Source organism: Ixodes scapularis, unplaced genomic scaffold (genome assembly GCF_016920785.2).
Source record: "Ixodes scapularis isolate PalLabHiFi unplaced genomic scaffold, ASM1692078v2 PGA_scaffold35__2_contigs__length_329733, whole genome shotgun sequence".
In the NCBI taxonomy this organism is placed as follows: domain Eukaryota; kingdom Metazoa; phylum Arthropoda; class Arachnida; order Ixodida; family Ixodidae; genus Ixodes; species Ixodes scapularis.
In genome coordinates this window covers 177,458-203,944 of record NW_024609863.1, presented here as the reverse complement: position 1 = coordinate 203,944, position 26,487 = coordinate 177,458, and the positions used below count along the sequence as shown (strand labels likewise).

The window sequence follows — 26,487 nt, the reverse complement described above, 5'->3', positions numbered from 1 at the left end:
GGGGGGTTGTGTTAAAACAAAGTTTATACAAATTTTTAAAAAAAGGCTATAACAAAATGTTAGGCTAGGTGGCGCAAGCTGCCGCCTTTTAGAAAGGGTATAGTCATTACTATCCATCCATTCATCCAAAACAAACAAAACAAAGGAACAAAAATCAAAAAGCGCGAACGAAAGAGGTAGTGGCGGTACCTCGTGGTGAGCATTTGTACCTCTCTTTGATTCGTCTTAATTTAATTCAAGAGATGGCGCCACGTAAATGCTAAAATAAACACGATAAAAATTACGTTTCAAATTGCACAAAATGTATTTATTGTAGACTTTAGTTTTTATATAACATTTATGAATAAATTACATAGAATTTGTAACAAGGACATACCTTAAAAGCTTCCACCTCTCTCAGCCATCTAGCTGTAAAGAACTCTGCTTGTGAGAACAACGCCGAAAACGCCTCCTCAACGAAACGAAATGAAAGATGTCATGAACGTCACCATGGCGGCGCGCTTGCTGTCCATTTTACGATCGCCTTATCGTGATTTAAGCACCTTTAGCTTATCGACCTTGTCACGCGAATCCCGCTTATGCCATCTTCGACGTCGCGGACTTCCCTTGACGGAGACTATGAAGCGATCTCAAGTGTCACTTTATTCGACGCCGATATCAACGCGATAGCGTTTCGATTCCAGACCTTCCACCCCCCCAACGGAGTCGGTATGGTGGTTTGATGGTTTCAAAGCGTTCGCGGAACTGTCACTTGAACCCCACTTGACATCGCGTAACATGGCCTCTTCGTCGACTTATCAGTCGCTTACTTCCCTCAACATGAATCCCAATCGCCACACAGAGTCCGACGACAGCACAGAAGAGATGGAACGTCTCGGCTGCGACTGCGTCTTCCTTCGGCGCTTTCGAAGACTTTCGGCCGTCGCACTGTCCCATCCAGCCGCCGTGCTCGTGGTACTAGTCCTTCTAGTCCTTTCGGTAACCTATGAGGTGATCGTGTACCAGGTCGGCCTCACCACGAGCCAGTATTACGTGGTCCTCGCCAAGAAGGACTGGTGGGGTTTCGTCAGCCACACCGCGTTCTGCCTGGGGCTGATCGTCGCCGTCGCCCTCGTCAAAAGCTCCAAGAACTACGTGGCTTGCACGGTGACGGTGCAGTGGCGCCAGCTACTCACGAAGCGCCTCCAGGAACTCTACTTTTCGGGCAGGGTCCAATACAAGGTGAACGTGGTCGAAGGGGCCATCGACAACCCGGACCAGCGGATCACCCAAGACGTGGACAGGCTGTGTCAGAAGCTGAGCGGAATCGTGCCCACCGTCCTCGTATCTCCCTTCACCATCGGCTACTACAGCTACCAGTCGTTCAGCGTCGCCGGAGTCGGGGGACCGCTCGCCGTCTTCATTTACTTCGGGCTCAGCACCATCGTCAACAAGCTCCTCATCGGTCCGGTCGTGCCGAGGGTCTATGAACTCGAGAAGCAGGAGGGACGCTTCCGCTACAAGCACGCTCAGGTCAGGGCCAACTCGGAGTCGGTCGCCTTTCTGGACGGCGAGTACGCGGAGCTGGACAGCACGGAGGGCCTGCTCGCCCGCCTGGTTTCGTCTCAGCAGGCCGTCTACAACAGACAGTTCCCCCTGAACCTCTGTGTCTACTTGTCTGACTATGCCGGAAGCATCATAAGCTTCCTGGTCCTTGCGGTGCCCATCTTCAATGGGACCTACGACGACGTGTCTGCTGCAAATCTGGCCGGAATCATCAGCAAGAACACGTTTGTGACCATGTACCTGATGAGCTGCTTCAGCAACTTGGTGGACCTGTCCAATGCCATCACCACAGTGGCCGGCAACACGCACAGGATCTCTGTGCTGATGGAGCGGATGGAGGCCATCATCGAGGAGGAGGCGCTTGGGGATAGGATGAAGGGGCGGAGCCAAGGGTCAGGCGACGGTACGTTCTCTTCTTTGACAGCCTCCAAGTTTCTTTTGACTTGAGATGAGACTCAAATGTGGCCATCGCTTGCTGAACTGACCACGAGAGTGGCTCTTTCGTTAGGGGTCCACTTCTTTAAGATTTACCTCTGCTTTTTTGCTCAGTGGTCGTGTCTATAAGGTGACCTTATGAGCTCAATCTTGAGATTGTATGATCTCAAGATTGAACAGGATGGCTCCCAAAGTCACCACAGAAGTGAGAAAACGGCGCAAAATGATGACAAACTTCTTGCAACCAATCTCAAAATGATTGTAGCATTTTACTTGGAGAGTCAGTGGCAAAAGGACAGAGCCCATGCCGCCTGCTTCTGCCACGGGCTCCCTCAAATTCTCTTAATATGTGGCACTTCCCATTACTGCATTCAGGGCAGGTTAAGGCTGCTTCACACATTTGTGTCGGTAGCATCCCAGCTGCCAAAACGACCGCAACAACAGAAACACCGGGGCTCAGGGTTGTCTCACGAGGCTGCTTCTTGCATTGCTTGCCACATACTGTGTGGCAGTTTTCTTATGTCATTGGCGTTGTTTCGGTCATCCTGAATGCAAGCGAGGCAACTGTTGCTAACATAATGCATATTGAAGTACTAGCGGCACTACCCCACCCGAAAATACTAGTCCTACCGTAATATCCCTAGAGCCCACCAAAGTTGAAAAAATGCTAGTTTTAGAATCTGTAACCTGCGAAACTTGAGATTGCTGGGAGGGGCAATGAACCAAAAACTTGCTGGCTGAGAAGTTCTTCTCAGCCAGCAACGTTTGTTTATTTCCCGTTGTGGCTAAATAGCACCATTTCTGCTGAGGTCATCATTAACCAGAGCCCTGCTATTACTTGAAATCGGCTATCTTTCTTTGTTTTTGAGAAAAATAGCAAATGTTCTAAAGATAGGGGAGGGTTCCTCTCCGTGGGCATCTCTAGGGATATTGACTATAGTGCAGAGGATGCTAGGCAGGCAGGGCCGGGACGGCGGTGACGCCTCAAAGATGCCTAGGAAGTGCACACAGCCGCCCAGCAATCGCACTAATAATGAATAAGGTCTGTTGCGCTTGATGGAAGGCAACGGCTTTATAGTATATTTAGCTTTATAAAATCACTTACGTAACAAGTAAACATTCTTTCGGCTTTCTTCCCCTCACTTAGTACTGATTTTGCAACTATGCATGTTTCCGTAAAAACTTAACATGAGCCTTTGTTGAGACAAAATGACGGGACGGCTGATATGAACTTCTAAAACGAGACTGTCTGTGCCAAAACTATCTGTTCATTATAGCCTGAACTGTCTTTTACTGCAGAATATGTTATATCGACCATTTTCTACGAAAAACCCATCGCCTGACCATTATACATACAAAGTTATGTAAAGCATATAGGCTGGCAGAAGTCATTATTAAAACACAGACGGGAGTACTCCCGAGGTGCATGCACTTGGGACTGACCGGAAAACACGGACACATTGCGTAAATATTTTATCGCAATGTCTGACAGAGTCGGTTTTCAACCTTGAGCGCACGACACAGCAAATGCTCCGTATGCCTTCCGCAGGGGAAGCGGAACTCTTAATGAAGTTGTCGCTCTCGTCGCGCGAGGTCGTCATCCCAATTTTTTTTCTCTGGCAATGTCTTCTGCCTTTTGGAGCCCTTTTGTGTTCCTTTGTCGAGCGTTTGCCCAACCACCCAAGGTTTGGTGTCTGGAGCGCGTCGTCGACCAGCGTCTTTACCCCATGGATTTCCGCCCGCCACCGTCGTAGAAGTGTAACGTCATCGCCTGCCACGGCCCTGGCGGTGTCGCAGCGGTGGAGGTGGTAAAGGCCTGTTCTGCGGCAGGTCACTTTTTAGTTGACAGCCCACGAAAGCTTCGTTAGCCAGGAGTCGGGACGCCGCAATGACGACCCAGCTGCCTGAATCGCAGCATCCGACAAAGTGACCTTCCAGCTTTCACGAGGTCGTTTGTGACCTTTTGTGGGCCACGTTGGATGCGTGGGTGAAATTAACCGCACCAGTTGGAGACGCTTTTCAGGCTCCCTGCTCGAGGTACCTTAAACGGGCACTTTCACATCAAAAACATATTTTATTTTATTATCTGAAACAATTGAAAATGATGCCGGGACATTACCCTCAAAATTTGAAACGTGGGAATTCAGTATTTCTGAATTTAAAAAAAACAATTTCCAAATGCCGTATTTGAAGTACCCACGCGATCCGCGCCAGTGCAGTGAGTGAAATTTTGCGGTCTCCTGCGACTCGAGTTCCTTTCGGACCTCCGCTCCACGCTGTGAAGCAAAGTGCCATTGCTACCGCGACCCGAAGCAAGGAGGAGGTGAGCAGGCGGGATAGAAGGGTGCCGGCGCGGGAAAAAACCGGTTTCTTCTCCGACTCGCCGATAATCCTCTGCTCGAGCGCCGCCAAGTTTTCCGAGGGAGGATACAAATCCAGGAAGCGACATCACAGCGAAATCTGATTTTTGGTATTTCAAAAAGAAAGGCCGTAGTGCATTCACAATTGTGTTAAAAAACATGTTTCATGATTGCCGTTATTAAATGTTATAGAAATGTTGCCTACAAAGCTTCTAAATTTTCTGATTTTTGACGTCATCGATCAAAAGAAGCAAAAAGGTGAGCGCGGGAGATATAAACGGCAAAAGTAAAAAGGTGCTCGCGCGCGCAAAGAAATTATTTTTCGCGATGAGGTTTTTTTTGCGTGTCTATGACTACAACTTGCATCGTTTCAGACAATAAAAAAGAATACGACCTTCGGTGTGTCAGTGCCCCTTTAAAGGGACACTGACAGGGTCATTAATGCACGCCAAGGTTTTTATTTGTACATGACATATTTGTACATGGCAATTTGTGGCTCGAAATTTGTTTTCTTTCCGCCCGGAAACCGCCGATCGAAAACTGGCTGGTTTGAGTTGCGCTCGCTCTCTTCTCCGTGGTCACGTGCCGTTTTCTATGGTTTAAGCACAACCATCAAAGAGTAAATCAAAGTCGTGGGTCATCAAAGGCACACGCACAATATCAAAAATAGAAAAGAAATAGGATGCCAATTTTTTTGAGTTTCTAAAAAACTGCAAATACGTTGATTGAAAGAAAAAAAAAGTTGCATAGCCACGTGACTTCCGCCACCCCTCTCCTCCTCTATGTTACTTCTTCCTCCCCAGTAAAGTTTCGGTATTGAGCAGTTGCGTTTTTTTTACTTTATTAAAAATATATGTGAGACTGTAGCAATATATTGATTGGGTAGTCTTCGGACACCATAATGAATCGCCTGGAAAAAATAAAGAATAAATTTTGGGGGGTGTCAGTGTCTTTTTAACCCTTTAAGTGCCCCTTTTTTTTTTTTTCAGACAGTAACCTAAAAGTGCCATTTTTTTTTATTTAGCAGTTTTATTCCTCTACTAATACAGATTAAATTTCAAAAGTTTATTACGCAAATCAGCGGCGGCGAAAAAATAAATGCCTTAACTAAAACGAGTGCTGCCATCTATGATCAGCGCCGCAAACTACTCGGACGAGCTTAGCTCGTCCGTGGAATTGAGGGCTACGAAAAAATCCACTGGACGAGTTGAGCTTGTCCATGGCATTTTTAGCCAAAGAGTGGCCGGCAAGCTCAGGTCGTCCAATTACTTGAAGGGTTAAAAGGTTCGTGCAACGATAATTGGGTGGGAACGTTTTTTGTTTTACGCGAGCTCACTCCAGCGGGACCCAAGTATATTTATGTGCAACGCTGCTCACCAGGAAGCTTCTTTGTCGCTACATAATGTTAATGAGAAAAGTGGCCATCTTCTTTCAGTCTCTCCTTCGCAAAACTTGATGACGAAGTTGTGGGGATTGCATTCTTGTTTGGTGGGAACAGCGGTAAAGGGCATAGGACCAGGACGAAGAAACACACAGGCAGCGCCCTGTCTGTGTGTTTCTTCGTCCTGGTCCTACGTCTTTTAGCGCTGCTCCCACTAAATAAGTATGTACCTTCTACTAACCCAACAGCTCGCCTTGTTGGGATTGCATTGTCGGTGTTATGGACAATGCGAGTCCCAGAATTTCGCCATCAAGTTTTGCGATCCCCGCAGCGACAATATCTAACGGCGGACACAAGCACCGCACACGCGTTTGATTTTGGCTTGGAGCAATCGACATCTCGACGTGTATTCGGGTAGTGACTCGTGCTCAATCGCCGCAACGACGTAAAATCGGCTCCAAATCGCGAGGCCGACCGAGTCAAGGGTAGAACGCTGCTCTTTTTTTCTCTTATTTTTTGTTGCGACTGCCATTGCATGAAAAAAAGAATCTAGCGCGTGTTTTTAGGGTACGAATCTCTGGAAATAATTCTAAGCGGTATTTATTGAAAGTACAGCAGTGGTTGCATCGCCCCTTTAATTGCAGAGCCGGCGCCGCAGTTTGAGCTGTCCAACGTGTCGTACGGCTCGCCCTACGAGAGCGACGTGCTGGTGGCGGGCCTCAGCCTGAAGGTCACGCCGGACACGAGCCTCTTTGTTACGGGCCAGAGCAACAGCGGCAAGACTTCGCTGCTGCGGATCCTCAAGGGTCTGTGGTCGGTGTCCTCGGGATCGGTGATCCGCAGGCCCAGGGGCAGCCTGTTCCTGCCCCAGGTGCCCTGGTTCGGCACCGGCAGCCTCAGGTCCCAGCTCTACTACCCGTACGACCCGCCCGAGTCCACGCCCGAGCAGGAGGGGGAGATCTGGAGGTAACCTCGCGTCTCTAAGCTGCTGTTAAAGCAGTTTGGTTTTTGTAGGCTGCTTTCTAACCTCTTGACTCAAGAACTGGCCTTTCCCTTCTACGTTACATTACACAAGGAAAGAAAATGGCTTCACTTAAGAAAAGCCGCCATTTTGTTTTAGAAACTTACCTCATCCTTTCCTTTTTTTAGATAAGGAGCAGACGAAGGGCTGCTTCTTTCAGTAAGAAAAGGATGAAAGTATCTGGGGTCTAGATTATTGTACCATTTGGTCTCGGCACCGCTCAACAAATACTCAACGCGGGTATTTTAGCAATTATATTGACATATAAAGTGCTTTAGGAAGCCAAACATCTAAAATTGAGGATGCTGAGCTAAAGGGCACCACATGCGTTTTAACCGTGCATTATGTGCATCGCGTCCTGGTCTGGCGGTGCCACACGATTTGCTCGCATATTTATTTTTTCGCTCAACGCTACCGTTGACTTGAAGAGACGACGAGATGTGGACATGTCTCCAACAGCTACTTGGTTTTATCGTAAGCTCGAGCAACCCAGATGCTACAAGAACAAACATTTCGTTTTGAATGGCACATTCACTTCACGAGTGCGCATGCATAGAGCTGAAAGCATTCATCATGTTCAACATGAGTCAACAGATTAAACGTCGGCTGAGAGGTTCAATTAAGAGGTTAAACGAGTTAAGAGATCCATGATGAGCCAAGATGTCAACCCGTGAAGAGTTTGCAGAAGAGCTAAAATGAAAAAGATGGTTTTATACTTGTTAAAATCATATCACACACTTTCTTTTTTTTTTTAAGGTTGTTTGGGGCGTGATCGCCATATATAGAGGGCTTTCTTAGATGTATGCAAGCAATGCAAAGTGTTCCCTTCCTTGTTGTCCTTCCTTCTCAGTTAATGCTGAAAGCAGCTTGAGACTCGCATTATTTTTTGCCTCGCAAGCTCATTGTGAGGTTGTATTCATCAAGAGACCTTGTTAAGTGCTCCCACACCCTGCTGCTACACGTTTTCTGCATCTTGTTTGCTTGGCCCTGCCATGCTTGGCACCAGCTTACCTGGCACGAACATGTTCGGTGCCGCCACGCTGGCATTCAGTTGCCTTTTCCACATTCACTTCACCTGCGCTGCGAGAGCGGTTGGGGAACACGGAGTAAAATACACACCTTCGGCGTCGGGAAAGCGTCCAATGCTCGTTACACCGAATGATCTTCCTCAACTCAGCGATGCTTGCGACCGCTCATCCACAGTTGGCGTCAGGTTTGCCTGCAGTATGGTACCTTGCTGGAATGACAGTTTCGTGCGTTTTTTTTCCCTCAATTTCTCCAAAAAGACACGCAGTTAAGGGGAAGATGGGGCACTTCTGCATTTGAGAAAAAAAACAGTTGAATTGCATTCATTTGGTTTTTAGAATAGCAGATATCGCAATTATGTTTCGATGTGACGTGCCGGAGAGCCATAAGAGCAATTTTAAAATAGGGCTCAAGCCCCGCCTCCCTAGCCTTGGGCAGCCAAAAAATCCGTTGATGACGTCACGTACAGTGACTGTCTTTCGCATGTTCTCGCATTTGACAGTACTTGCGCAGCAAATGGTTTGGGTATTCGGGTTCAAGGGGTAAAAATACGCTAGAATTCCCTTCTAACTCATTCTTTTCTAGAACCTCCATAGCGTTCCTTTAAATGAGCAGGGGCGTTCGGTAATTTGGCAGACAACGACCAAGTTAAATTTTGGCATTCCTAAACTTACCGTTGATTCTGTGTGCATAATCTAACTGCAAGATCAGACCCCTTAGCAATTTTGCTTCAGGTCAGATGTTGCTTAGAATTCGCCGATGCAAAATAGCGTCAATGCACAGATTGAAATCTCGCTGGTTTGCGCTACGGGGCCCCAAAATCCAACTTTGCACGAGACCGAAATGCACTGCTCAAGCACACCATACCCTCAGCGGACACATTCTTGGCTACATGCACGCAACGCGGACGCTTCTTTCACCGCTGGTGGTGACAGCCATCAAACACACGCTTTGCTTTTTCTTAGTTCGACGTGAGCGCGTTGGTGAAGTTAAATAAAAACAGAAAGAATAAACATAGGGACGGACAGAACAACACCTCTACTGCCCCTATTCCTGCACACTGTTTCAGTAATTAATGACGTAAGAAAAATCACAAATAACTCAAGATGTCGCCATCTTGGAAAGGAAAGGAAGCGTCTAAAGTAGCTACGTCTCTTTCTTAAATTTGTAAAGGAACGAGCAAGGAAACCTTACATTAAAGGAGCCAATATAAGGTAAGGTTGATTCACGATTCGTAAGGGCACCCACTTCTGAAAGGAAAGGCACCGATCTAAGGAAAGGAGGCTTCTTGAATCCGGAATTGAGCATACGGCATCACACAAGGTTGTTACGAAATCATGGTGAAGGCTGATTCACTCACAACTATTGACGACATTATGCCTTAAAGGGCAACTCCGCCTCATTTTTGTTTTCGAAAAAAAACAATGCAGTCCTCTTCAGTTTCACCTAGGAAGACCAGACATCAAATATTATGACCTGGTTCCATCTAAATGTTTATTGAAAGGCCCAGCAAATTTGAAACGTGCCAAGTTAACAAAATCGTCCTTCTCTCGCTGGCGAATCTAGGCACAGTCAATGGTACAGTCGAGGCTACAGCGTTGGCATAGCCAACGTTGAGCTAAACATTATCATCACTGCCCGTCGTCGCTTAGAGGATAGCACAACTGCCCGTACCACGTGGTGGCCGTCATAGTCACGTTTTTGGTGGCCCACGGCCAATGTTGTCCGACAGAGCCGAAGTTTTGGTTTCAATTTGTGCTCTTGTTTAAAGTAAGATTTCTCAAAATATATCCCATTTTTTGTGAGCACATAACGTGCCTTCTATTTGTGCTTTTTAAAGTGAGATCACATATAATCCTTAAATTTTTGGGATTGAACATAGTTGCCCTTTAAAACCTGTCAACATATCCAATGACGAGAGAACACACTGGTGTCCTCCATCAGGTAGCTGTAAAACACTTTCTGAATATTTATTTTTTTTGTTGTTGTTTTGTCGTTTGAAAGACCTTGTACAACATTATAAAGGACCTTTCTCGTGATAGCATTTGATCTGGCAAATACAGCAAAACCTTGGCTCTAGTGAAATGCAGCTCCAAGGCCACCTCGTAGATGGCGTGCCAGTGTTGTCGTAAGAGATTGCAAGAACTCAATCCTGAGCAAACGCAAGCTTGCGAGGGGGCCTTCACGGCCAACTTTCCGTCGCAGGCTCTTCGCCCTCGCCGACCTGGACCACCTGCCCAAGCGTGCCGGCGGCCTGGACACGCCCCTCCAGCCGGCGTGGTTCGAGTCACTGTCCCCTGGCGAGCGGCAGCGCCTGAGCTTCCTGCGCGTCCTCTGCCAGCGGCCAAGGCTCGCTCTCCTCGACGAAGCGACGAGCGCCCTGGACGTCGATTCTCAGGTGCGACTCTACGACGAGTGCCGCAAGCTCGGCATCGCCACGACGACGGTCGGCCACCACGCTTGCCTGGAGCCCCTGCACGAACGCACGCTGGAGCTGAAGGGCGCCGGCTGCGGGGGCGCTTGGGTCGTCGGGGAAAAAGGGCAAGTCACCGCAGGATCCTAGACGCGCCGGAACGGAGGAGGCCAAACAGTGAGGGCGAGCCAAAAGGACCGTTCCAGTGGAAAGACTTTGGGGTTCCACACGTGGATCTATTCGGACTGTGCATCGGAGGAACATGGTACCCGAAGAGAAGAGTGCGGAAGTCAGTGGCTCTTGCGAAAACTCACCGCGGGATTTTAGGCATGTCGGAACAGAAGGAGCCGAGTGATGTGGGCAGGCTAAGAGGACCTTTCCAGTTGAAAATGTTTGTTGTTCCTTGTGTGGATCCTTTTGGACTGTGCTTCGGAGTGTAGCAGTGCCTGAAAAGAAGAATTCAGAAGTCAATAGGGCATGTGAAAAGTCACCATGGGACCTTGTACGTGTTGGAACAAAAGAAGCTGACATGGGCGGGCTAACGGGAATTTCTCCAGCTAAGGGGGCACACTCCCTGGGAATGTCAGCTTTTGAACCGCTCACTCAATCTGCGTGATATTTGCAGGTGGTGTTTGTAGGCATATAGAAGGAGATCATGCAAAGTTTCAGCCCTGAGAACCAGTTTTACGAGGTTCTATACCCCCAGAACGAAGTAAAGAGTAGCTTTGCTTGGAATCTGTTCAGTGATCTGTCGTTGAGAACCGGTGTTGATAACCATATGTTCTTCTGCTGGAATTCATACTGGAATACTTCTTAACAGTTGCTATAACAAAATTTAAAAAAAAGAATATGCATTTTCCAAATAAAACAAAAATTTATGAAAACATTTCTTTTATTAAGTTTTGGAAATTACAATTTTTTATAATAAAGGAACTTGAAAATGCAAAATCTAAGTTCATTGTAACCGGCTCCATAAAATTTCGGTAAATAAATCGTAAATATTAAGTCACTAAATAGTTTAATACTGAAACAATAGTTTTATTAAAGTAAAATTTATGCCAAAAAGTGGAACGAAGAAAAACGCATTCAAAGTACTCTAACCCCTACCTTTTCTTTGGCATCGGTGGACCGAAAATAATTTTAAATAACTATGCATTGTAAACACATAAAGCTTTCTGGGAATACTCTCTAGGTGTTGATAGATGTAAATGTGGCAATTTTCAAAATCAATGCTTTTTGCAGAATTTTTTTTTTTTCTCGGTAGTGTTCTGCCCTTTAGAATGTTTGTCGTTCCATACGTGGATCTTTTTGGACTATTCTTCAGGGTATAGTGCTGCCTGAAAAGAAGAGTACTGAAGTCAGTGTGACATGAAAAGGTCACCGCGGGATCTTAGACATTTTGTAACGGAAGAAGCCAAATGATGTAGGTGGCCAAAGGGACCGTTCCGGTTGAGGAAGTTTGTGGTTCCACGCATGGGTCTATCTGGACTGTACTTTGGGGGTAGCGAGGCCTGAAAAAAGAGAGTGAAAGTCAGTGGGGCACGTAAAGAGAGCAGATTAATGGATGAGTTTGTCTGCTTTTCGAGAAGAAAACTAAAGAGGGATTTTTAGCTAGGCTGAAAATTATTCAGTATGTCTGCCTTTAAGAATGGGTCCAAGGCTCTTCTGGAATGTTGTGGCACATCAGGATGACACTCGTCTTTAAAGGAACATGAAGGGTTACTGCCATCAACGTTTTTTATCTGAATATGCAGAAGGATGGACAAGAGACTGAACATGGACATGCACTTCAGAGAGTGTGTCCGCGTTCGGTTCCTGTCAGTAACTGGTATAGTTACGTTTTTCGCCGCTCTTTTGTAGCCAAGGACTTCGAGTTTGAACATGTTGACTCTCTTATCTGAATTGGTCATCTTTGTATACATCCCTGAATCACGCACAAAGCCAAGGTGTCAATGAGGCGAGGAGATGGCAATTCGCTGCCTGACATGTCCCCACATCTTGGAGGAATTCAAAAGACGGCTGGTCCCAAAGTCGATTTTATGGACCTCTGCAAAGCAGTCTGGATGCAGTTTTTGAATCTTTTCTTATATTTCGTGCATTTTAAACTGAATTGCTAAATGTTCGTGAGAGACTGGCGGGGACGTTTTTAATTATTATGCTCAAAAAGAGAAACTGATGAAACAAACTTCTCTAATCATTCCGTCCGAGTCAGGTGACCTCAACCCTTCCTGATTGATGTTCACCTCAAACAAGCCGACCAAACGATTACTGACACCAGCGTGTGATGTGATGCAAATGCAGCGACAGCATCTGGTGCAAATGCAGCTGAGAATTCACTGTGATCACACATCTATGTCAAGAATGTTCTTGGCGTGCAAGACTTTCCTTGCGGTGCTTCACTGATGGCTCATGTTTTATTATAGCTTTTTGGATATCGGAATTCAGAGGGCATTATTTTGCGTTGCTGTAAGAAACGTAGCATATTTTTTGCAGGAGAAGTTTAGTAAGTCTTGTGTTCTGTTGACGGCTTTGTGAGCATCAAATATTAATTTATGTTCTAGAAATTGCAATGTCGAGATTTTACTGATCAAGTTTGTACGCAGAGAACTTTTCTATATTTAGGTGCTTGCCAGATCTCAGTGGTACGTCGTCAGATATGCAAAAAATCCCAGCATCAGTCCCTTGCTGAGATGAACTTGATGCTCTTTTAAGGTTTGACAACTTTATACATAGTGCAGGTGTGCAAGCCTATAAATTGGTGGGGGCCCACACAAACAGGTGTAAACCTGCAAAACTGAATCACCCATACCCCTATAAAAATAAAAAGAAAAAAGAAAGGCCAATACACCCAAAAATATATTTGTAAGTCATGTCTGGGTTTATATGTACAGGGTTCAGAGGCAGAGCTTTCCAAGTGGTGGTTGTACTTTATAAAAACATATCTTTGCCAGATCGGCCGAACGACTTTCCTACTTTTCGTGAGTACTATTGTCATACGTTTCCGAAGGTGCGTTGAGGCGCAGTGGTTGTACGTCCGAACCAAATGGTAATGCGATGTTTTAGCATTAACGTGTTTAATCCACGATATCTTTTACTAAGTACAAAATATGTTTTTGTATTTGTGGTTCCTTACTCTTTCTGTGACACTACCATGCTGTGCTAGAGACTGAAGCACTGCCGATCGAAGAAGTTTCTATGGCTACCCTAAACAACAAATGCAAGCCTGCAGTCATGCACTTTTTGAACCGTGATGGGTTCTTTTCTTAATACATTGCTCTACCCACTGCAAACAAACTTTGTTGAGGGACCTTACCTTCCATATTGTGGCAATGGCCTTCGTTTACATGTGAAGTGGTAAATAAATTTGCTGTCTTTTTTATATACTGGTGTACTTTGTCCAATTCTAATGGGGAGCCTACTATGGTCATGGATTGGGGTGTATAGCAGGGTCAAAGCTGGGGTGTGCAAACCCACGAGACGCCAACTGTTCCGCTGACTGATGTACTGGTTTTGGCAGGGCTTTCAGAGTAGCTGCCCGCAACGATTTTGGTGCCGTCGAAAGACAAAATATATATGTGCAAACGGGGGATTTTTTTTTTCTTTTTGTTTTTTTTTATCAGCATTTGGGGTTTTGTTTTTTAAAGCCGGATCATTGAAAGGATGATGCACAGGGGTAGCGTAGTGAAATTGCATGAATGGCGTAAGGGTGCTTTTGCGTCTCGTATAATTTGATGCAAAAATCCTGAATATATATATATATAAATATATATATATTTTTTTTCCCGTATAAAGTGACGATATTAGGAGCGGACTATTTTATCTGTGTTGCACTCTAATTATTGCGCTACAGTGAACTCAAATATTAGCACATCCTAATTAGCTTAACATCATTCTCTTTTAAACAAATTAATTGCAGCGTTTGCAAATTTCAGCTTTGTAAAGCGTGTATGTCAATTTATCAGTAAACGTCCGTCTTTTTTTTAAGTGATTTGATTGCTGCGTTATTTGATCTAAAGTATGTACACTGCTACATTGTCATACATTTCACTACAATGAGTGAAATCTGTGCCAAATCTGCCAGGACGAAAGTAAAATGTCAGGACCGCTACGCTGCTGGGTGGTTACGGTAGGCCTGTGCCAACTTTCGAAAATTCAGCTAACCGATTTGAATAACATATATTCGGCAGTGTTGGGTGAAATACATCTAAAAAAGTCTTTAAAACTACAGAGCAACTGAGAGGTGATGTACTTCACTAAAGTAGTAAGTACACTGGGTGCAATGTACTTGGAGCAAATTACTATAAATAGAATGTGCTTTCAAAGTAAAGTACATTTGTCACATTATTTTATGGTGCCCTTTGATTCCCCTATACAGTGATCTTTTAACTGGTATACATTACCCCAGAGTAGTCGGGGTTGCGTCATAATTTTCGGAAATGGCGGCGAATATTGGATAAAGTCAAGTGGCCACACGCTAGTTAAAGAGAGAAATGGCGCCAAGTTTAGAAGTCCCTCAGATTTCCGAATTTCGCGCCACTTGCAACGACTTGGAGCACCCAAGAGGGCTAAGCGTACTAGGAGAGAGCAAGACGGCGACCACGTAGCTTCCACAAGCAATCCTCTCCTGAAGGAGTGTGCTCTACTCCGCCGATTTTTTGAGCTACATAATCAAAAGGCATCATCTGAATGCGGATGGCTTCCTGAATCCGAAAAGCTATCTCGTTCCCCCAGATTCACTCTAGTTAATTAAATAAGCGATGTTTCGTTCGCTGCCGAAACTGAAACATCGTTCTCCCCAGTTTTCCCCACCATCCAAACGTGACGTCACCAGCGGGCAGCGAGGCGCGCGGCCGGCAATCGGGTTAGGGAGGCTACATACGGGACTTAGGCTCCCTAAATCGGGTATGCTCGCGTCCGTCTTTCTCGCGCCTGACAGCGAGAAAATAGGCGTTCGTGTTGTTTGAAGTTGATATTAATATCCAGTTGCATAAAGTATGACATTGGCTTACGTGCTAAAAATTATGAAAAAGTAAAAAAAAAAAAAAAAACATTTTTGCAACTTTTTACGCGCAAGCAGCGGCTCACTAGTTTCCTGAAATCGCTAACAAATCCGTCTTCCTTTTATCAGGAGCTGGCAGTTACGCTGTAAGGCCGAAGAGTCACGCAATACATCGTTTTTGACAAATTATCCAGCACCATGGAGAATGCTCGGAATGCGGGTACAAGTGCCCCACGTGGTTGTGTTACCTGAAGGAACGTGCCATTTGTTTTAGATTTTCTTCAGCAAGGTTACTGTCGCAGACGCAAGCACGTGTAGCTACTTTTGTAGCCATTCTCAGCGTTCGTGCGTGTGGCGCGTACTTTGCTCGCCTTCCAAAGCTGCGAACATGTGCATGTTGGGCTGTGACCTAACACATGTAGACTGGGGTTCTCGTAATCGATGAAATGTGTAGGATGGGATGAACTGCACTCGAGGCCAGATAGCAGGTTACCGTTCATGAAGATCGTGATAAAATGACAATTAAAAGAACTTGAACCACCAAGCCAAACATCAAGGTGCAATGCAAGGCGTATGAAATACGGAAATAGACTATTTATCTTCAAATAAAGAATCTTTGCTCGAAGATACAACAATGCGTAGAGTAGAGCTAAAAAAAAAAAAAATGTGTACCTTTTTTTTTAGTAGATTGCAACGCGCTTAAACACTTATCCACCAGTGCACATGGGAAGGAGGCAATTCTATATAAGATGTTTTAAATTATGTTTTGGATTTTCGGCGCTAGATAATATTTCTCCGCAGTAAAACAAAATAGACGTTTTCACCTCTTCTGCGAGATAATAATGGACAATGGCTCTATCTTATATCAGTGGAGCTCAACTAGAGTGCCTTCATGTTCGCTTTGCCGGATATGAAGGCACCCTAAGCTCAACATCTCCTCCATAAGCCTCTGTAAAACCATACATGAATACGAATATGTCGAAACTCCTGTTTAAACTCAGACTTGAACTTTGTTTAGACGTTTCACTTCTCGTCTTCGACAGATCGGCCGCGTGGGTGGAACTCCGAGTGTAGCCCCAGCTAGGTTCAATGTCAAAAAAAAAAAAAAAAAAAAAAAAAAAAAAAATATATATATATATATATATATATATACAATGCTTATGAAAAAAAAAAAAAAATCCTTGAAACAATCGTTAACAACAAATGTGACCGCCAAATATGCACTATAGTGCTAGAATGTGCACTATTTTTCTCGATATTATTAGCGCTCCTCTTTTGGCGGATGTCGTAGTGGTCACAGCCGGCTTGAGTCTGCGTCCAAATTAACTGTGGCTAATTTAGCTAAACTAAGTTAAAAATCAAAAGGGCAAGCATCATGGAAAAGAAGAGAGGACAGGACAGAGCGCTTAGTCCAACTGAGTGTTCAATGCATTCGCCAAGGAAATGTATGTCTTCCTCGGGGAATGCGTTAAACACTCAGTTGGAGTAAGCGCTTTGTCCTGACCCCTCTTCTTTTCCTTGGTGTTTGCGCTTTTGATTTTCAACATTGAGTCTGCGTTTGCCGCTCTTGAAGCTGTTCCAGCTACAGAACTATACTCAACTCGCAGCACGCGGCTATAATGTATTCCGAGCATAAGTGAGAATGTTTCATGCGACACTAGTTTTCTCGGCACACAGCTCGCCCAAAAGCACCTTCACGTGGCTGGCCCCCGTTGCCTGCAGGGGGGCGCATTTTTTTCTCCGACAAACACGAGAGTAAACGAGCTTTTCCTGGCACTGTTCCTACAAGTCTACCGCGGAGCACAGATTGCTAGCCGTTGCAAAGGAGCTTTCAACCTTGAAGCTGCGAAAAAATAACCTCGATCGCTGGCACCCAGAAAGCCGCTTCACGGCTGCCCTGGTCGTTCGTGCTCCTGCCCGCCGGTGACGTGCACGAATAGGAAAAAGGGATTTTTCATTGTTGCCAGTAGTGAGTAGCCTCCTGGAACCCTCGCTGCCCTCGCGGCCGGCGTAACTTAAAAATGTATTAACTTCACGGGAAAAAAATATTTTGCCTATCAGTTGAGAAATGGTGTTTGATGCAGTCTGCCAAATTCTAGCCAAATCGAAGGCTACAAAAAAAGAAAGAAAAAAAAGAAGAAAACCTGTGACATTAGAGATTGTGGTTTGGAGGTGAAGGGGGAAAAGACAACAAAGAACTTCTCGAAATATTGAAACGTTCTCTGTTGTCCTTTCCTTCGACTTGAAAGTTCCTTGTTTTTTTTTTTCTGCGCCACAGTTTCGGGTGTTACATTATGGATAATTGTCCTCCCCTAAGTAACCTCCTCGCTTGCGCTGACCGAGCGAGAGTTCGCAAAGCTACGGGAAAGGCGCCCCCAGAACAAACGCAGCGACGCGTCGTCTGCTCGCGTTTCTGGCGACAATAGAACATCCCTCCCAGTGTTTCTTCAAAGTTGACAAAGCATCATTTTGTTATACAAACGTAACGAGACCAAATTTAAGGAATGTACTTTGAAGTCGGGACCCGTACTTTCCTCAAAAAGTACCAGTACAAAGAAGAAAAAAAAAAATCTTTAAAATAAGTAAAGTGCAAGTACGTACTCAGAAAATGTACTTAAAGTACAAGATTTTGAAGCCTACTTGAAGTAGTATTTTAAGTACAATGTACGTAAAGTACTTCCCAACGCTGCTATTAGGTTCAAACTTCGCATCGAACACTCAAGGGTCAGGAGTTTATCTCTTTTTCTCGTTATTTAAACGAGAAAAAGCTATAGTTTGCTCTGTTGAGTGCGTTTCTCCCCGGGCAGTGGTGCACTGCGGGGTGTAGGACGATTGCCCCGCGTGCAGAATCCCCGTCGCAAAAGCCTCGCGTCATTAGCCATACGTTTTGAAAACCCCGTGTTTAATTACCCCGTGCCGTGTCCACCCCGTGCCAAAAGCCCCGTGTTCACTGACCCCGTCCCACCCCCTTCGTGCTTCAACAAGTGTTGTCCTATGTATTTAACTGATTCATTGGGGACCTACAAAGGCTATTAGTGAAAGAAACAACAAAATAAGGAGAAAAGAGTCAAAGTACAGGCTAGCTGGTGGAAGTCAACCATTTTGTCGTTTACCCTAAGGCTGGGTTTTTTTTTTTTTTTTTTTTAAGAGCAGAAGTAACAGAAAAAACAGACAGGTCTCAAACTCAGCTACCTGCTGAGTTTGAGACCTGTCTGTTTTTTCTGTTACTTCTGCTCTTCAAAAAAAAAAAAAAAAACAGTCTCAGGGTAAACGACGAAATGGTTAACAAAATAAGGTTCGCTTGAATCACAAAAAAAAAAAAAAAAAAAAAGTTAGATGACGTACAAGTGGCAAATTGCATAAATCTGCCTAACCAGCGATGCACCTAGGTGGATACAATATGCTTTGGTTCAGAAAGGGAAAAAACGCAGGCGAGCTGGTGAATGACATCCTCAGTAACCCTGAGACGGAGGAACAATAAAAAAACAGACTTCGTTGTTCTGTCCGTTTTTTTTTTTTTTCTTTTCTTTTTCTAGGTCTCTGGTTTAATGCTTAGGTTCAATGCTTATTCATAAAAACTGTAACCTTAAATATTTTGCCGGTGACTGATATGTTCTGTTTGTTTTCACTTTTAACGGCAATCCCTACTTGAGCGCGGCATGATCGTTACACAAGAGTTATTAGGGAGTTTTAGTAGACCGTGTTTCCCGCTCCGCTAGCCCTCCGCTAGGAAGAAACTGCGCCTGCGCGCCGATTCGCTACCCGGAACTCTACAGCCAAGGCTATCGGCGCGCAGGCGCAGTGGCGGTTTCTTCGTAGCGGTGGCTTAGCGGAGGGGGAAACGCGGTCTACTATAAAACTCAAAGCAGAATGTTCCGTCCTCGCGCTGAGGACCCGGCCACCTGACATTGGGGATTGGCGTCATGGGCTTCTGGGGCAAAAAGACCGGGGCATCTGCCGCGAGGCGCTTGACACGGGGCTTTTGACATCGGGTGCTTTCGTTCATCACCCGCACTGCGGAGGGTAGGAAGGGGGGGGGAAGCTTGAAGTAAACGCCGCGATAGCTCGCTTTGCAGCAGGGCAGAGGTGGGCGTAGGGGAAAATAAGAAGAAGAAAATAAATGGTGCTATGGAGAATTTGGCAGCCTTGAAATGGCGCCGGCTACTCCAAAACTTGAAGGTGATGTAAACTAAGACCTAAAAACGTAATGAATAAAGAAGAAAAGCAATGAGTACGAAGTAAGAAGGGGAAAATAACTTCTTGAGAGCGGGACTCTCGCGAAAGAAGAAAACTAACTTCACGAATGATGCTGCAACTGTAGCTCTGAGTAAATGTTTCGAAATGTAACTTTGCAAGAACGTATGTCAGCTTATAATGTCTCGCAAACTGCGCGCAACATTTTTTTTTTTCTTTCTTAGGGCAGATTTGACGAATTGGTGCGTGCTCGTAATGTCTGGAATAATATAAGGAAAGCAGCAAAAAAGATGACGAACCAAGTTTACATTGCTTTGTTTAATCCTGTCTTCTTTTTCTTTTTTTTTTTAGGACGTTTTGAGTGAGAGAATTTCTGATTAACGAAAAGTGAAAAACACACACACAAGAAAAAAAAAAGAAAGCATTCCTTGCGACCGGGTATGGCTGGACGGCACCAAATGTTGGAACTCTCGTTCAGTGACACACGCTGTAGGAGCCCAATCACTGGATCGGGGCCTTCGGAAACGACGTTCCACCCAAGGCGTCGGAAACACTGGGGGAAAAGAGGGGAGAGGGAATTTCACTTTCTTTCCAATGGATCAGAGTGGACAGCCCCAAGCACGAGATCGTGAACTTTGAAACGTTCTTCTCTAGGACGAGCGCTTCGAGGGACTACGCACCCCATGTGTCCCTCCCGAAGATGAATCCGCGATGTCGAAGCGTCCGCTCCATCCTAACCCGACCGCTTGATCGGACGTCACTGTGTGCGGCGAAGAGGATGCTGTGTCCGCTGAAGCTTCGCTCACACTGCTCGCACATGGTACACATCGCGACACTGTTAGCGCGAAAGCGACATCGGCGCATTTTCGCATTCTATTAGGAAAGAGTAGTAGCGGGCACACAACTTTACCCCTTATATTAGAGCCCTAGATGAGCTCTTTCTCGAACAATGATATCTTTGATGACAGCCTTTCGGTTCTAAGAGAAAAACACAGAAAACTGGCGATCGCTTGTTCGCGCTAACAGTATCGCGCTCTGTACAATCTGGGGCGTGTTTCTTCCTATCAAATTGGTCATACCAAACTGTCCGCAGACATGTTGGAAGATGCCTGTGGCGTGTAATTCCGTCATCGTGTCTTACACAAACCGGGTTGCGGACAGAGGCGGATATCCAAGGAAGGGAGGGGGGGGGGGCGCCCTCCCCCCCCCCCCCCCCTTAACAAAGTTCACCCCCCGTCCCCCCTTCTCGGAGGGCAATTTGACATGGGTGGATCCCCAGTGCACATGAAGGAATGGGAGAATAGTGTCCTTACAAATCCCCCCCCCCCCCCTTCAAAACAGAGTTCTGGATCCGCCCCTGACTTGCGAAAGGTGTACGTGCTCGGTGGTCCGTCTTGCACACCGCACGGCCACGCTCTATGCGCAGAGGTCGGGTGGTAAAAGATACGATTGATTGGTCCGGCCAGCAGCTTCCACCCCGTGCGGTGAACGGAGTATTGATTTGGGTTGTTGTAGCCCGCAGCGCTGATTGCGCAAATTGACGTCACCGTGAGCAGCTACGCGGTGCAGGCCCGCGAAGTTTGCAGAGACACCGCTCCGTCTTATCGACCCTGTGGAACCTGCTTGTGAGGCTAATGAACGAGGCAGCAGCAAGTCGCAGGCACATCCATCAGTTGCAGACATCTGCCCCAGTTGCATCCTCGCAGGACCTCCAACTCCACCGAAGGAAAGTAATGATGCGTGACCAAGGCAGCTCGGCTTTCTTTGTTTCTTCCTTTCCGGCCAACTGTCGGGGTCCCCGTAGGAACAGCGCACACGCGAAATGTTTATATTTTGGAACCCTCGAAGTCAGCAGTGAGTACTACTTCGACTAAAGTAGAGGTTTGGGCTAGTTGGTATTTCATGATTAAAGATTAAAACAGCGCAAGGACACGGACAAGAACAAGAAGGTAGACAAACAAGGCGCAGCGCCTTGTTTGTCTACCATCTTGTTCTTGTCCGTGTCCTTGCGCTGTTTTAATTTTTACTACTCCGACCTTGAATACGAAGTGGTGTTGCTATTCAACTTTCAAACGCTCCCCGGATACACCGGGTGTTTCACCGAAGATTCTCCGAAATCCCTAAAAATAGGCTGGTTCGGAAAAGAAGAAATATTTCACGGGAACATACCGACAGCAGCCAACTAGGTCAGACGTCAGGGATTGCTAGAAAAAAAATTACTAAATACATTGTAACTAGGGAAAATAATCGTATAGATGAGGAACTAGCTGGGCATCATCGAAAACCATTAACTCATTTTAGAAAGGTATAAAGCACGTACAGCATATTGCTGTGTTCCGAAAAAGCGCTTCATTTTTTTCTATCGGAGCGGATCTTTGCGCCAGCGGTCCTACCCACCACTTGGCCGAGGCGCGCAATGCACGAGCGCCACTACTTGAGATTCTGCAAGGCAGAAGATCCTCCTCGCCGCGAGGGAGCAGGAAACATGCAACTGTGGGCAGGTAAGAAGGGAGGAGAGGAGAAAACGAAGGAGAAGTGGGGAGTTATAGGCAAATTAAAATTATAAAAAACAAGCAAACAATAACCTCTTTCATGACGTCCTTGGTCGCTTCAGTGGCCGTGAACTAAAGGAGGGGTAGTGAGCTCAGCGAGCGCTCACGGCTGCCGCACTCCGTGTTGACGGCTCGAGAGGGCGCCTCTAAATCATGTGCTGGATAGGCTGTATGAAGCGGGCGGCCAGGGCAGCTCGCATTGCATTTGCTGCGCGATTAAACACTAATTCGGCATGACACTTCGTTGGCTACAAACGACAGCAAGCACGGGGTAAAGATCAGTTCAGGACGGGAGCCACTTCGCGCTGCCATACCGCGAAACGGCCAAACCGCAAGACAAAGCTGCTCGCCGAAAGCCTTCGGCGCGCTCGGAACCGGTCGGATCCTCCAGTCCATACGACCGCAGCGCCGCCGCGTACATCCGGGACCTTTCTACGCTCGCCGCTCGTTGGTGCCTGTTCCCACTACACCGTTCTAGTATGCGCCGCCTTTTCCACCGCTTAATAGCGGGTATGTCGACGGGTCATTTTTTGTTTACGTACTTTATAAACTGCATTTGTTTCTTTTCTGATTTAAAACACTGAACAAAAATTACTTTTATAAATAATTGAAACGATTCGCGCCACTTATATTTTGGCTTTCAACTAAAAAGAAGCTTTTATCGGCTCTGACCAGTAGTAAGCCGAGGACCAAAGACGTCACATATCGCGCGCTTTCGGCACCGCGGGTCGCCTCCGAAGGTGGAGGAGGTTTCCGTGTCGTCCGGTTAAAATATGACGCACTGATATTTAGTCACTCTCTCCGTGCCCGCTGGCTCGCCCGAATCCCAAGAGACGTGCAAACCGCAAAAAAGGTAGACGCTTAAATCTAATTGCGGGGCCCCTTTGAAGTTCTGCTTCAGGTAGATTTAGAAAGCTTGTACTTTACTTGAAGTACATTGTCTGAGTGTGTACTTGTTCTGGTACTCTCCGAGGAAAGTACAACGTTAGGCTTTAAAATACACTCCTTAAATTTGGTCTTGTGATGTTGTGATGTTTTGTGAACTCTAGGGAAATGCTGTGGGAGGGATATTCTACTCCGCCTAAAAGACAAGACGACGCCTTTCTCCGTCTGTGCTGGGGGCGGATTTCCCCTTAGCATTTCGAACTCCGACAGGCTTTTGCGTGCATGTGACTTGCATCCACAAATATCGCCTCGTATCGCCAGGTGGTGCGTCATGCAGAGCGCCGCTCGGCGCCGGGTTTCCCCGCTCACGTGTCCCCTGCCGTAGCCGCGCAAGCAAATCCCGCTAGCGCGCGGTCCTCCAAAGCCAGCAGCGAAACTCGCCGAGGTACGCCGAGGGCATCCAAAACGCGCGGCGTCCCGAGCTGCGAGCCCGCCGCACGATGGGGCGCAGCAAGGGTACAAACGAGCGAGCGGGCCGCGGAAGAAACCCAGCCAAACAAGCGAACGCAGCGCTCATGCGTCTAATAGCGCCATAGTCATCCTCCTCTGCCTACAACTTTCATCCCCTCGTCTCAGGGTTTACAGCGCGTACACACACACCCTCGTCTCAGGGTACACCACCAATGTTCCCCATTTGCATTCAAAATATATGTTTTCAAACAAAACCCACCCGTGAGCAAAACCACATTATACTTAAAAAACAACAACAATTTTTTTTTTTTTTTTTCGGTTCGGTTTTGAACGGCACGTACCGAAACAGAACCGAACGGCAGCGAGCAGCACAGTTGAATCGGCGTGATATTTCCGAGTCCGGGGATTTTTCATAAATTGAGAGTATAGGTGATATCTGTGATATTTTGAGTCCGTGATATTTCGTAAGTCGGTGATATCCGTGATATTTTTTGTGAGTAGATGATATTTCCGCGTGCGAATAGATGAGTCAGAAGCAGCGTGCTCCGCTGGCTAGGGTGTAATGCCCGCCAGCGCTTGTCATTTTTTTTTCCTTTTAACGACTTGAACGCTTTGTTTATTAGAAAAACGAAAAAATGAAAACATTGAAGATGTGCAGGGGCGGCCGCACTCATTTCAAATGGCAGCGACATTAGTGTGGTCGTCCGTGTGCGTCTTCGGTGTTTTTCTTTCGTCTTTAAGTATGGAATGCCCTAGATAACTCGAGAATCTTATTTGCTCGAGCTCAGAAACTTCTAGATGCCCACGCGCTAACAAAAAGAGCTTGCATGGCTGCTTGAGGGAGTCGTCCTTCCGTCGCCGTCAAAGTACAGGGTGCCACAAAAACAAATTTACAGGTTTTTTTTTTCCGCAAAAATAAACCAGGCATCGCCAAACGCTCATTCTCCGACCAAAGGTAGCGCTAGAGGTCACAATCAGATGCCGAAGTTTCAGCCCGATCCGATACCTTATTCAAAAGTTATAAGTGATTTTCTGAAAATTTCAATGGGGAAATGGAGGCCGACGGAGTTTTTGAATACATGGAACCTCCATGGGGGGGGGGGGGGGGGGGGGGGGGGGGGGGGGGGGGGGGTGGGGGGGGGGGGGGGGGGGCGGCACCAGAAACTGAAATCGGGCAAAAATGGGCTCCATTTTCCCATTGAAATTTTAGAAAATCGCTTATAACTTTTGAATAAGGTATCGGATCGTGCTGAAACTTTGGCATCTGGTTGTCAGCTCTAGCGCTACTTTTGGGCGGAGAATGAGCGTTCGGCGATGCTTAGTTTTATTTTTGCGGTGGAACAAACCCTGTAAATTTTCTTTTGTGACACCCTGTACATGCACGGTCTTTGTTTTTACTCGTGACAATGTCGGGGATATTTCGTGATATTTGTGAGTCGGGGATATCGGTGATATTTCGTTAGTCGGTAATATCCGTGATATTTGCGAGTCTGTGATATTTCGTGATATTTTTTTGAGTCTGAATTTCGTGAGATTTGTGAGTCGGTGATATTTCCTGATATTTGTGAGTCGGTGATATTTTGTGATATTTGTGAGTCTGATTTCGATGATATCAATAATATTTTTCATGATGAAAGTTGGAAGTGATATGAGTATAGGTGACTTGAATCTTGAACTCCGTGAAAGGGCTGGTGTTGACTTTTGGGTTCTTGGAAAAATTAGTGATATGAGTGTGAATGAATTCTGGAAAAAACTTTGTGATGCGCCCATTTTGGAGCGAGACCACTTTGGAGCTCAGCAGCGGCGGAGCCCTCCCTCCCCTCCCCCCCCCCCCCCCCTGCATCCCAAGTCATGGGCATCCAGACAAAAGAGCCCCCCCCCCCCTCCAAAAAAAAATAATAAAAAAATTCTAGGACAGGCTACTTATAGGCGTCCGTTTGCGACAGTTATGTTTCTGAAATGCTAAATTTTGAATAGTAAACACGATTTATCATCGCGGTATCATTTTGCTCTGTTGTGAACCGTTGAGATTCTCGTTTGTCTTTCGCTCCTCCCCTTTGACGGCGAGGGCCTCTTTTGTCCAGTTTCCAGGCGGGAAGCGGCCGTCAATTTTGCAGGAGTCGCGGTGTGTGGCGGTGTTGCCGCGGTGGCTCTCTTGGCAACTCGAAACGAAAGCGTGCGCGCGTTCGTCGTTGTTTGCATTGTCAGCTTGCCGTAACTTCACGACTGGTGCTTTAGAACATCGTTGGCGTCACTAACCAAAGGAAGAACCACACCTTACAGCTAGCGTTCAGATACTGCTTCCAGCTTGCCTGACTATATAGCTTGCTCGCGTGACCGCAAACAGGTTGGCGGGGACTGCGATATACTCTGGCGTGGGAAGTTATTTATTTACGATCTCCGTCAATCTCTCCCCATGTTAATATCCCTTCTCCCTTTCAATACCTTCCCCTCTAGTTAGAGACCGTTCATCATTCCCTTCTCCGTCCTTTATTGCTTCCGTCTTTCCTGCCTTCGTTTTCCCGAAGAACGGCCGGCCGCCATTACAAACGCAACAAGAAATAAGCCGTTGTGGGAAGGACGTCTCTCCTCTCCACTTCAGCGTCCCAGTTTCCGCTCTTTTCCCCCTCGCGCTGCCTTTCTCAGGGTATATCTGACATATCGAGTCAGGCTAGAACTCCCCTCTTGCCGATTCCCCCTGGTTGACCTTACACCGTTCACCCGTAAGCTGACAGTGCGGTAAAAGCTACACGCTCCGGCCCAGCACGCAGAGAGCGAAATAAGCCGATGACGAAAGGGAAGCGGTTGGTTGGTCCCAGCTCCCACAGCGCTGTAGGCCTCGCCTATGCTCCGTCTCACTAAAACGTGCAGTACAGTCAAAGCTACAGGGGAGAGAGCGTATGCCAACGCCAACCTGTTCAAGACGAGGAACGGGAGAGAAGGGCTGGGATTCCCCGGTTCCTCCTTTCCCTCCTCTTGAACGGGTCGGGGCACACTCTCTCCCCTGTAGCTTTGGCTGTACTGCGCGGTTTAGTGAGACGCTTCGCGAGTATTGATCTCTTCTTCCCCTCGCTTACGTTCGCGTTCCTTCGCCGTCATATGCTCAGTTTTGGAGGCGAGCCCGGCCGTATATTATTCGGCGGCAGAGCCTGCGCAATCGTTTCGCCCTCAGTCGGAAAGAGCGTTCTCTGTTTCTACGCGAGAG

The 26,487-nt window shown here is 46.5% G+C and overlaps 1 protein-coding gene across 1 annotated transcript; it reads left to right on the top strand.

Annotated features, from left to right (window-relative positions):
• Positions 1-261: 261 nt before the first annotated feature.
• Positions 262-13,562, top strand: LOC8026610 (lysosomal cobalamin transporter ABCD4). Its single transcript, XM_029984033.4, has 3 exons — positions 262-1,948; positions 6,366-6,687; positions 9,974-13,562. Exons 1-3 carry the CDS (start codon positions 778-780, stop codon positions 10,329-10,331), a joined length of 1,851 nt encoding a protein of 616 aa, XP_029839893.1. The 5' UTR covers positions 262-777; the 3' UTR covers positions 10,332-13,562.
• Positions 13,563-26,487: the final 12,925 nt, after the last annotated feature.